The 12,199-nt window shown below is 49.8% G+C and overlaps 2 protein-coding genes across 5 annotated transcripts in view; both read right to left on the bottom strand.

The window, feature by feature from the left end:
• The window catches only part of BLTP3A (bridge-like lipid transfer protein family member 3A), a 35,050-nt gene extending 30,496 nt beyond the window's left edge, over positions 1-4,554 (bottom strand). For 2 of the 3 annotated variants that reach the window (XM_087761797.1, XM_087761796.1), the window contains exon 1: positions 4,430-4,554. In XM_087761797.1, the coding sequence (XP_087617923.1) occupies positions 4,430-4,473 (44 nt within the window). In that variant the 5' untranslated portion in view covers positions 4,474-4,554. Of the gene's footprint in view, positions 1-3,706; positions 3,777-4,429 lie in introns of all 3 variants that reach the window. The other variant, XM_087761798.1, reaches the window with a different exon arrangement.
• Positions 4,555-6,720: 2,166 nt separating this feature from the next.
• SNRPC (small nuclear ribonucleoprotein polypeptide C) lies at positions 6,721-11,908 on the bottom strand. Of its 2 annotated transcripts, none has more exons than XM_087761715.1 (6): positions 11,535-11,908; positions 11,180-11,222; positions 10,611-10,719; positions 9,132-9,224; positions 8,396-8,500; positions 6,721-7,120 (listed from the first exon to the last, which is right to left on the bottom strand). In XM_087761715.1, exons 1-6 carry the CDS (start codon positions 11,540-11,542, stop codon positions 6,996-6,998), a joined length of 483 nt encoding a protein of 160 aa, XP_087617841.1. In that variant the 5' UTR covers positions 11,543-11,908; the 3' UTR covers positions 6,721-6,995. The 2 variants fall into 2 exon arrangements, with proteins under 2 accessions (XP_087617841.1, XP_087617842.1); XM_087761716.1 differs by having other exon boundaries at positions 9,132-9,221; positions 11,535-11,888.
• Positions 11,909-12,199: the final 291 nt, after the last annotated feature.

Below are 12,199 nucleotides of genomic sequence, written 5' to 3'. Positions count from 1 at the left end.
TAAAGATACACTATAGGCTTTTCTGATATTTTCGCTTATCTACTAGCAATGGTTTTATCTGTTGCAAGGACTAGGTGCAATTGCAAATAAAAGAGGGGAGGAGTAAAGGCAATCTTGTCTGGAAAAAGGGATATATGGCCTAAACCACTGGGCACTGAGAAGAAAGGCTCTACTAAGATGCAGTACAATTTATGAGGAGTTACATGATGCTGTTTCTTCTGGCTGCGTACTTGACCTACATCTACAAGCATCAAAGTATTACACCCTGCACGTGCTACTCAATTGTTTTGTTTCTACGATTATTTAATATACTGTTTCTAAAGCCCATCTTATTTATCCAAAAAGGTGGCTCCAATACTATGCTGCGAAAGACAGTTCTGCCAACTTCTGCCATGCCTCATCTTCCTCATCGGGACAGAGAAGTGACAAAAGTCCAAAAGCGTTACCTGTCATTCAGCAATCTCCAAAACCCAGGATAGGAGGAAACCAACCAACAGAAGCAAAGGAAAGTGACAGAAATGACACAGAAAACCTTGCTACAAACACCATCTTAATCCCTTCCACAGTTCCCAGTCTTCCTCTACAGCAACACAGCACCTTGCAGATACTGTCCTGACCAACACATGAAACAGCAGCTGAGATCCTACGTGCCTAGTAATCCAGTGTAACAGATGGGGAATAAAACAGAGCAAAAACCCAGTGGCACTCAAGTACTTCATAAACTCAGGAAAGGGTCTCTGTGAGCCTCAGGCCCTTTCTACAAGCATGGCTCTAGCAAAGACAAGGCCACCAGCCCAGTATCACCTACATTTCTGTTGTGCACGTCTCTTATCAACTGGGCCAGCTGCCTGGACTGGTGGCTCAAGCACCACACTCTTCCCTCTGCAAACAGGTTTCATTTCCCGGACTGGTTTTCCTCTGTATTTTCTTAGTGATAGTGCTGGTGTTACCTCAGCCAATTTTTCTCTCTCTCTCATTTCTCCTCTGCTTCCTTCTCACTCTACTTTCAGAGATTCCTGACATTCCTCCTCAGCTGCAGTTCTCCAGGGCCCCTGTCAAAGCTAGATACACTTGTGGTTTCCTTCCCCTGCATTCAAACCTGCTCCCAACACCCCACCCCAGCTCCCCTGCTGACACCAGCTTTTATTTCTTTCAGAGGCTTCTGACTCAGTGGCTCTTTCACATTGGCCCTTTGGAACTGCAGCAAGCGAAGCTATTATCTGATTATTTTCTACACCTAACTTTTATTCTTTTCTTGCAAACAGAAGGATTACATGTTGCATTCTCTCTGGAAACCATCTAACATGCGCAATTAGATGGCCTATTAGGGCCTATTACTCCACAAGCTCACGTTTTAACACATGTAATAAAAGCAAATGTCACAAAGCAGTTGTCAGATGCAGCAATGGATAAAAGCTTCCTAATGAAATTAAATAATTTGGATAAGGATTTCCACTGCAGTGCTGAGAACTCAAACCCTTATGCATTATAGTAAGTAAGTTTGGGCAGTTTGGCTTGCCACAGTTTCCCTGTTTACCAAATGGGGATAAATACCACCTTTACAATACTCTGAGATCAAGCACCTACTACAGCTGTACTGGGCACTATTTAAAAAAAAACAAAACCAAAACCAAACAAATGACAATTAAAAGGGCATACTTTCAAACAAAACGAGAAAGAAGTAAAGGCAAATCACTGTTTTTATTTTAAAGCAATAGATGCGCTTCCATGAATAATTACAGACTGGTAAACACAACCAAAGCACTGCTCTTGCTGAGCAGCCTCAGAGGAGTTCAAACCAGACTCAAGTTCAAACCCACAGCAAGCAGCTGGTGCTTCAGACAGCTCGCAGGGAGAGAGCCCTTGTCCCAGCTACAAGGGTTTGATGTTTGGCTATAAACGTTCTCCTGCAGAATCTGCCGCCCCAGTACTGCAGCCATGTGCCACTGTAGAAGAACCAAAAAGTGAAACCACCTAATTTGTTTTCTTTTCCAAGCTAAATATAGAACAAAAGAGTGAAAAGCACAGATGGTGAAAGCACTGCAAGTTTTTAGATTCTTCTGCTCTAGGAATTTAAGCTGCTAAAGCACAACACAGGCTAAGCCTTCTAAATACATTCGTAACTCAGCTCTGTCACCGACAGCAAAGCCCAGCTTTACAGATCACTGCAAGTGACCACTGTCATCCGATTTGACATGTGATTTACTTAATCTGAACAGTTGGTGTGAAATTACTCTTTCATATTTCCCTGATCTTGCTGTCTCTCGTGACCCTTGCAAATTTCCAGATAGAAAAGGAACAAAAACACACCCCATGCAGAAACGTCTTCAAATGAAGACATAACAAGAGGAACAAGGAATTATTTCACACGCAAATGCAAAGCAGAAGATAAAGGCAGATTAATGATTCAGTAGTGAAATTCTCCTGGGCAAACAAGCATAGCTGAAAGACCCAGAGGGAGTGTGAGGCTGAGGTATTTAGAGGAAACAAAACCCAAATGGAAAAACATGATCTTTTTTATACAGCATTAAACTGTGTTCAAAATGCATTTCTGAAAAACATCCACAACATGTATGCAAGAGGCAGGATCAGACCAACCACCCCAAATAACAGGGTAAGTCCAGCTATCAGGGAAACAGGTAAAGCTCCAGAATTTTTCATGACTCCCTGTTCTCCCTGGAACTGCACAAAGAGCGACAGGGGAACACTACCAACCGGCCCACTTGGAGGGAAAAAAGGGGGCACTTTGAGCAGGAACATGTTGTAACAGTGCAAGGTAAGGGAGACTGAAAAGCAAAATTAAGTAAAAGCCACAGCAAGAAAAGTGTACTTATCTAAAGAAAGAGAATTCTCCATAAGAACAACACACACACTCTTTCCCCCTAGGAGGAGCGGTACCTAGGAATAAAGCCCAGCTCTATTTCAGCCTCCATTAATAACTGCTCTCATCCACCTCTTCTTGTTATAAATATTTCAGTGCCTCCTGATAAGAACACTGAATCCATAACGAGCATGGCATGTCGATTTGAGGTGGAATGAGACAGATTTGTGATGTCAGGTCTAGCAGAAATTCATTTAAATTAGCGCACTGTTCGGATCAAGCAGCAGCCTCTCTTACGCTCCTTTTTGGTACACTGCCTGGAAAGCTGGAGTACTGAGCAACTAGTGACTCAGAACCGCCGCAGACAGACACTTTATTGAGGGGACTGCTCGCTTAAAGTTTGTGGGAATTCTTCTGAGGTTCTAGAAACTCTCAGGATTTACTACCAGCCTCGGAGCAGCTGAGACAATTCAGCCTCAGAGCACCAGGATTCCCAGGTCTTCATTTTTTGCTCAGCACTGATGCCATGTAACACCGCACAAGCCACTTCAAGCCCCTGGTTTTGTATCTGAGCTTCTCCACCAATAAAAATGGAAAGGACTTGGTCATCTGCAGCTCATAAAGCACAGAGAGGAAAAGCACTGTGCGATGCTGTGCCTTCATCAGTACCCTCCGAGATATGCCACCTTTACATTTCATCATATTACTCTGATCTTTCAGCAATGCAGAAGGAGGATGCACCCGGGGCCCTGAGATAACACGACAACCGCTAGCTCTCATGTGGCTCTTTTCTTTCAAAAGAGGGGGAAACTGAGGCACCACGATTTGCCCAAGGTCAAAGCCCCAGCCAGTGGCAGAGCCCCAGCCAAAGCTGTATTTACTGACCTGCAGTCTTACACAGGGAGCAGACGATGGCCTTCCTCAGCGCACCTTTTGGTGCCTTTAAGGAACTTCACTGAAAATGACAAAACACCAACGAAATCGACAGCCAGGCACCCAGGCGCGCGCTAGGCGCATGGGCATGACGGCATTCCTTCTCGCCCTGCGTACCTTGCGCTGTTTACGTGCTCCTCTCCTCTCTTTAACTTTACCCTCGCTCGCCCGCTCCCAGCCGAGCGGGAGCTGCTGCTGGAAGCAGCCCGGGCCCACCGCCGCCCCGAGGGCTCGGCAAACGCAGCCCCGCGGGAACGCCCGCCCGCCCCCCGCCTCCCTGCGCCGCCGGCACCGGGGCACGGCCGGCAGCGGCGGGAGCCAGGCCGGGCTGCAAACCTCCGCCGCTGCTCCCGCGCAGCCGGGGCGCCGGCCCGGGGGCCTGAGGGGCCGGACCCCGGCAGGACGCGGCCCTGAGGGGAGGGCGGCAGGGCCCGCTCCCTGCGGGCCCTCAGCTCCCCGGGCCCACAGCCCCCGCCCCTCAGACCGCCCCGCCGGGACCCACAGCCCCGGGCCCTCAGCCCCCCCCGCCCCGGGCCCGGCAGCTCCACAGCGGGGCTGCCAGCCGGGCCCTGCGGTTCCCGAGCCCCACAGCGGCCCCTCAGGCACGGGCCCTCACCCACCGCCCCGCCGCAGCCCCCCCGGGAGGCGGAGGAGGACGGGGCGCGGGCGCCTCACCGGGAGAGGTGCTTCAGGATCTGCTTCTTGATGATGCCGGCCATGCCGCGGGGCGGCGGGCTCAGGGCCGCGGGCGCCGGGACCCCATCGCGGCGGCGCCACCGCCTCCCGCCCCGCCCCGCCCCGCGCCGGCGCCGCCCCGCTGCGCCCCCTGGCGGCCCCCGCCAGCGCCGTAGCCGCACGCCACGCGCGTTCCGGGGGCGGGGGGCGGCACGGGACGGGCGGACACGGACGGACACGGACGGACAGGCAGACAGACGGACGGACGGACACGGACACAGCCCCGGCACGGGCAGGGCTGCGGCCCGAACCGTCCCGCCCCCGCCGTGCACCGGGGCTAACGGCAACGCCAGGGGAAGGCCGGCAGCGCTTAATGACGTGGCTTTGCCCCTGTTAAATAACGTTAATTGGTCACAGCCGTGGGGCTGCAGGTGAAAAATCCACGCCACGCAAACCAGCTTAGTGTCACACCTCCTCGTTGTACGGATCCCTTCCAAAGACCATCCCAGCCAGCCAAAAATAAGTTTTTTTAAGAGAGGCGCTCGCGCTAGAAAAATAAAACGTTAAATATAAAACAATGTACCCAGTGAGGCTGCTGAACGAAGAAAAAAAATCTTCGTTTCAAGGAGTTTCTGTGCTACTTAGTTTAAGTTCGCATTGTAACTGGATGGCGATGCTTTAGACCATTTCACACGCCGTGAGGTCTCGGCCCAGGCTGGAGCACGTCGCTCGAGGCTGTGCTCCGCACGGGAACCCCACGGAACGGGTCACGCTGCTCTGCAAGCGCAGCACCCCGCTGGAGCCGTACGCCGATCAGTCACGCCTTCGACAGCTCCAAGACAAGAAAACCACATACCTTGTACTTTACTGAGTACGTTCTGTTTTAATCTGCTAGTAGGCGGGGGGAATTCGAGTGGCATACAAGCCTTGAACTTTTATCAAAGCCCAGTGCTGATCATCACTAATTCCTGCCTATTTTTTCCCCAGGAGAAAGTCATTAACATGCATTGATGGTGTGTGTTCTATGTTTGATGTAAAAGCAACCCAGCTTCAACGTAAAGCTGAAAAACACTCACATTATTGATCAGGGAGACACATCCCCAGTTGGCACATTCAGCTTTCGAGATACGCACTGGTACAATCATTTCAGCTCCTTGCAATCCGCTCGGTGTCAGACGCGGGAGGTGTCAGACACAGGACAGCCAAGAGCAGCAGGATCCCCAGCGCGGGTGCCGCAGCCCCTCCGTGCCTGCCCAGCCCGAGCGCTCTGTGCTGCACAAGTCTGCTCCCAGCACGGTTGATTGTAAAAACATCCTCTAACTTTTGCCTCATCTCAGTGTTTGCTGAAAACAGCTATTAAATATTGAGCTATTAAATATTTGATGTCTCAGCTACACCACATTCTTTACAGGAGATTGCTGAAAGCACACAAGCTCCTAAAAATATAATCTTCTCTAAATGCTTGGACTGTCCTGTCCCATAGCAGAGAGCAACTCGGAAAAAGAGCCCTCGCAGTTTTGCTAACCAAACATTTTCTTCAAAGATGCAAATCACTCCCACGCTTTCATATTACATGCAAATATGCCAAGAATGAGTTGGACAGTTCTGCAGACTGAAATGGATGACAATGGTTATGCAGACAGAACAAATTCTTTTAATACAACTGGAATTGTGCACCTGCATTACGCACGGGTCATCAAAAGCAAAATCCTTTTAATAAACTAAAGGGCCTGGGATATGTCTTCAACACCACATCCCTTTATGCTAAGAAGGGAACTGAGCATTACTAACTACTGATGCAACAACTCCAATAACGTAAGTAATTGTGTCCACACAAATGCCCCAGTAGCAATAGAAAAGCAGAAATATGTTCGGCAGCATTAAAATAATTACTGTAAGAAGTAGCCTTTTAACAGCATCTGTTTCCCTCAGTGGAGGATCAACATTTTATTAAATTCAACCTATTTTGTCCTAGTAAAGTCACTTAATGTTGCAGTCTCCCCAGTTAGAGATATCACTGCAGTCTTTTCTGATACCACCTTTTTTGGTTTTTTTATTAAACACACACATACTTGTTTTGAAACAAGAATTCAAGATGCAGATAATAATACATCTCTTGAGGGGTATGACATGAAAAAGAGAGACTACCTAAGGACTAAGGAGAGAAGAAAAAAAAAAAAAAAAACAAAACCCAACAAAACTGACAGATTCTGTGCAAGACAGGTACAGAGGGAGCAAAGAAAACTGACATCTCTTTCTGCCAGGCAGAAAAACCACACACAGAGTAAGGCTCAGGTTCTCCGTACGTAAACCAGCATCTAAGTTTTATTGTTGTTTTACGATTCAATAGGGGGGAAAAACAAACAAACAAAACACCAAAAAACCCAGACCAGGTATGAAAGCATCACACCAGTGTGCACCTAGATCAAACCGTCTGCAATCTGAAGTAACAGCAGATTTCCTCTACACACTGGTTTAATACAAAATCCTAGGGACATAGGTCTATGGTATTTTATCATGTGGAAGATCGTAATATGAAAAAGAAAAGGTAGCTCCATTTCCACCTTTATCTGTCGGGACGGGTCATTCCCGGCCTGGTTGGCACCATCATGGGTCTGGAGGGCGGTCTCATCATCGGGGGCCCCGGCATCATCGGCATGTGTCCTCCCATCGGTGGCCTCATCCCTGGAGCTACGAGGGGAAAGAGAGGACGTTGGAGAAGAGCTCTCGGCAGTAGCAACTGCCGAGTCACATCAATACAGCGAGCAGGTTCTCTCCCCCGCCCTCCAGGGAACTTTCATTTTACAAGTCTGTAAGCTTTGATCTGGAAGCTGGCTGAGATGGATTGCATTTCCCTGAAGGATATCAGCAATCAGAAGAGGAAGAATCAAGTTCCTGGGTTATATGCCCACTTTTGACAATATTCACTGATAAATTATTTTCAAACACTCAGACGCTAGCTTAATTACTGAATTGGAAAGTTCATTTGGAAAAAAGTGTGAAATCCTCCAGTTAAGCATGTTTGAAAAAAGACTGGTGTACTTCTTACAGCTGGGTAACAGCATTACCAAAGAAAAGCAGGTGCTCTACTAAAAAGCACTGAAATAATGGTTTCCATCCAATTTCTCCATTTATTTTCAAGCAGCCACTGTGCTGCCTAATATCGCAGATTATGCACGTATTTTGTGCCTTTAAAAAACACTTAAAGAACAGCTTCTACCAGCAAGACAATAATTGCAAAGAGACTTCACTACTTTTAGCATGCACGTGTGTATTCCTTTAGATTTGTTCCAGTAGCTGCTTCAATAAGACGTCCCCTGAGAATTCTTCAAATGCCAGTAAGCTCAAAAGCGGAATGGATCAAGACATTTTAGTTTGCCTTTACAGTTCTCTAAAAAACATTTTAAAGCATGTCATTTCTCTGGAACACATTATCTTGAGACATTTTAAACAATAAAATTCATTTAGTGCTGAAATGTACCCCTTCTGCAAAAATGGAAGCACTACAAACATAGAATTCCTAAACAATTAAAGACTGCATTGCCAAGACTAGAGGTAGAAAAGCTACAATTTACCAGAGCGATAATTTCAGTTGTACGAGTAAGTACTCTCAACAAGTAGTAAAGGAACTCAGCAGTTTTAAGACTGGTTTATGTCTCACCACACAGAGATAACGGATCAGCAAACGTGCGTACACAGAATATGCAAACTGAAATGCTTCCACAGCTTGACACTTGGGGCTGTCCATCCACGCTGCGTCTAACACGATGCCTGAAGTGACGCAAGCTATAAACTGGAGTGCATTGCTACAGCCAGCACCCAAGCACTGCAGCTGCTTCACATTTTCCGCCGAGTTCCTTTCACAGCTCTCTACTGCCCAGTGAGACAGAAGATGTAACCCAAACACCCTGCAAACCAGACCACGCGGTAGCTCCGTTACAGAGATTTACCCGTCTCCAGACTTACCGGGTCCAACCGGCATCATTCCTGGTGGGGGTGGGCCCATCATTGGCATCATTGGCGGTCCACCCATATGAGGGGCCGGCATCATGCCAGGCCGCGGGGGGCCAGCTGGACACAGACAGACTGGTTACGCATCTGGCTGCTTTCACATTCAGCAACAACATGCACTGCGAAGTGGTTATTAAACTTTACAGGACATTTTAGTAATTAAGGTGTCTTAGATTGCTTTACAACCACCTGCCTTCATCTGCAGTTTCAACTCTGACTTCGGGTGCAAAAAGAATATGCTAGCTCTCATTTCCAACTTTGCATACCTAATGCAGATGTCCCACTTCCAACAGTGGGACTCTAAGCAGAAAGGGATCTCAGCTGTTTGCCAGCTAAAGCGCAAAAGGTGGTTATCAACCCTATTCTATTTTTAAAAACAACAACAACAACAAAAAAAAAACACCCCATGCTGCAATTTTTAATGAAGCTATCCACATGTCAGCTAGCAAGTAATGAGGAGGCACACATTTCTATCAACGTACTCAATATTACTAAAATAAGGCAAACTAAAAGTTAAAATGGTTGCTAAAACACTCTTACAAAGCATTCTCTGGCATTTTGGTATTCACGAGCTCAAAATGTCTTAGCTTGATTTCAAGCTAAAAGGACTTTTCTTCACAAGTCCCCGAAACACGCAACATAGCTAAAGAAGGCTGCTGTCCCAGTCACAAACTGTCCAGGTCAGACTTACGGATGCTGGGAGGAGGTGGTATCATGGCTCCTGCGGGAGGTGGTGCCGAGAACGGTGTAGGTGGGATTTTCCCTTGCTGAAATGCAGCCGCTACATTGGGGGGGAAAAGAAAAAAAAAAAAGGAAAGAAAGAATCCCAGGAGAAAAACCAGTTACTAGGCTGAGGAAGCTCCTGCGTCAATCTTCCTTCTCATGCCACGCGGTCAGAGCGTACTTCACGTCATGCTGCGCACTCAGTTGTTCTAACTCTGGAACAAATCCCTGGTTTATGCTGCTTGTCATGGCGGAAGCACCTGCTATTCTTGAAGACAATTATTACAGTAATTACTCCAGCTGAGACTAGAGAGCTCCTTGATGAATTTCACACACCTAACAAGAAGGCGGATGGTAGAGAAAATACATCACATGATTTGCAGCTGCAACTTTCACCTGGGATCATTAGGTAAAGACATGCTATCTTGAAAATGGTAATAAGGCAATGACTTAGGTAGGTGACAAAAAGCATGAAAAACATGTGAAAGGGAAGAGAAGAAATTCAAAAGACTGGAATTGACCAGAAGGCAGGCAAAAGATGTGAAAATTGGAAGCATCACGAGGAAAAGGGACACAAGAGAATGGAACAAAGCTGTGTCAGGGGAAGTCCAGACTGCACATTAGGAAAAGGCTGAATGAGAGGGTGCTCGGTCCCTGGAACAGGCTCCCCAGGGAAGTGGTCATGGCACCAAGCCTGTCAGAGTTCAAGGAGCATCTGGACGACACTCTTGGGCACATGGTTTAGTTTTAGGTAGTCCTGCAAGGAGCAGGGAGTTGGACTCGATGATCCTTATGGATCCCTTCCAACTTGAGATATTCTATGATCTAAAGCAAGTTGCCATAAAGTTAATCTGGCATTTGTATTTCTTTCCTCAGAGAAAAGAACCATTATTCAGAGGACAAGCACCCTATAAACTGACAGAGGAAACACTTCACACTTTATTTAAGCTTTAACAGCATGAGAGGGGAAAAAAAAAACCCATCAATATCCCTAGAGAACTCAGGGGAAGCAACTACAGCATTTAAAAAAAGAAGTAATAATCCATACTTTCACGTCCATTTCCCCATCTTTTGGATTTCTTATTCATGCTCTTTACATAAATGTGCTACAGCCAAAAAGCAAAGGTATGTTACGTGACCTTGTATGATGTTACTAGCAGTGCTAACGGTGGTGGTATCTACAACCTTCTCAGCCACAGTAAAGCAGTAAATGCCAGCTTGCACCGGCCCCTGGGGCAGAGCCCTCGGTCCCGTACGTGGAAGCCCACGCTCTGACGAGTTCCAAGATTCAGATTCTAAGGGAAGCTTTCGCTCATGATTCACAGCGCAAAGACTCATCAGGGAAGCGAGGAAGAATCAACGTGGAAGAACAGAGGAAAAGCAGCTAGAGGAAAGACAGGGGAAGTAACGGGAGAGCAATCCAGGGTCACAGAAGGATTAGCCTTACTTGTTTTGTCAATCAGGCTCTGAGCTTGTTCCTCCATCCATTTTTGATAGTAGTCTTTCACATTCTCTTTGTGTTTTCGGCCACTGCAGTGGGTTTTTCTCACGGAGGGCTGAGAAAGAGCACGTAAACCCAAAGCTTACTCAATATCACATAAACCCAAATTTTACTAGGAACTGTTGTATAATTTTAAAGAGATGCAATTTAGCAGTGTAAAACAGGTCGGTTTCCATGCCCACTCAGAGGACAGGTGGTGTGCTTTACGTATAAACCGTAAGCGTTGAAACTCCACTTGAAGTGGAAGAGGTTGCCCTAATGCCCAGCCAGCCGTCTCCTAACTCACCACAACACTCGCGGGCAGCCACGAGCGTCGGCCGCCCTTGGCTGCTGAGCGCTAGCGGCACTCAAAACCCTCCCGTTCTTGTTTCTCTTTTGCAAAGAAGTAGGAGAGGAAAGAAGCCAAACAAGTGGGACACCGCAATATTTCAAGTAACCTGGCTTTAGCCTGCGTAAGTTTTATTTTAACACGCTGGATAGAGACGAGGAGTCGCTGCAGGAGATCCAGTACTTACGGAGTCGTGGGTGAGGTACGTGTCACAGTAATCGCAATAAAACCTGAAGAGGGAAAACCCCGGTCACTGAGGAGCCGCTCCGCGCCGCGCGCTGAGGCACGGCCCCGCGGGACGAGGCGCCGGGCGAAACCGGCCCCGGCGCTCGGCCTACCCGCGCCCAGCGCGGCCCGCGCCCTCCCGCTCGTGCTTCCGCGCCTCCCGAGGCTCCAACGAGCACGAACCGCCCGCCGCCGGCGCCAAATCCCGCCCGGGGACCGGCCGGGCCCAAGCGGCCGCTCGCCCCGGCTGCCCCCGCCCCGGGCCCCGCCTCCCGCCGCCCCCCCCGGCGCCGGAGCCCGCCGAGAGCGGCGCTCACTTGGGCATGGTGCTCCCCGCGCCCGCCGCCGGCGCCGCCAGGAAGTGACGCACTCGCGCAGCGACAGCTTCCGCCGCTCCCGCGGACCGGCTACGGCACAGGGCGGGCGCGGCGCCTCGGCGGCGGCCGGCGAGGGACAACAGAGGCTGCGGGCGCGCTTCGCTTTTCCCGCCTCGCAGGCGGGGCCTCCGCCGCTCCCCTCCGCCCCTTCCCCAGTGACATCACCGTTCTCCGCCCACAAATACGTCAGAGCTGGGCGCCGCCGTCACCGCCCTGGGCCGGCCGGGGCCGCGCTGGGGGCGGGGAGCCCCGCACGTCACGCGGCAGCTGTGCGCTAACAGCAGCCACCGTTTGCTTGCGTTAAAGCACGAACGCGCGGCGCGGGCCGGCACGCGCGGCGGGCGGGGCGGGGCGGGGCGGGGCGGCCCTCGGTGTTACCGGGCCCGGGGCGCCGCCGCGGGGGAGGCCCCCGCCCCGCTGGGCCTTGCGCCGCCTCCTTTGCATAGCGCCACGTGACGTCACCGCCCGCGGCTCATTGGCATACATAAACGCGCGCTCGCCGCCCGCGCCGACTCCATATATGGAAGCGCGCGGCGGGGGGCTACACAAACCTACCCCTCCCTGTGACGCAACCATCCCCCGCCCCCTTGGCGCGCGCGGAGCCC

The sequence above is a fragment of the Nipponia nippon genome, unplaced genomic scaffold (genome assembly GCF_047370975.1).
Source record: "Nipponia nippon isolate SJK-2023a ecotype South Korea unplaced genomic scaffold, ASM4737097v1 scaffold_25, whole genome shotgun sequence".
Lineage (NCBI taxonomy): Eukaryota > Metazoa > Chordata > Aves > Pelecaniformes > Threskiornithidae > Nipponia > Nipponia nippon.
The sequence above is the reverse complement of the archived record's forward strand: the minus strand, read 5'-3'. Positions and strand labels throughout refer to the sequence as shown.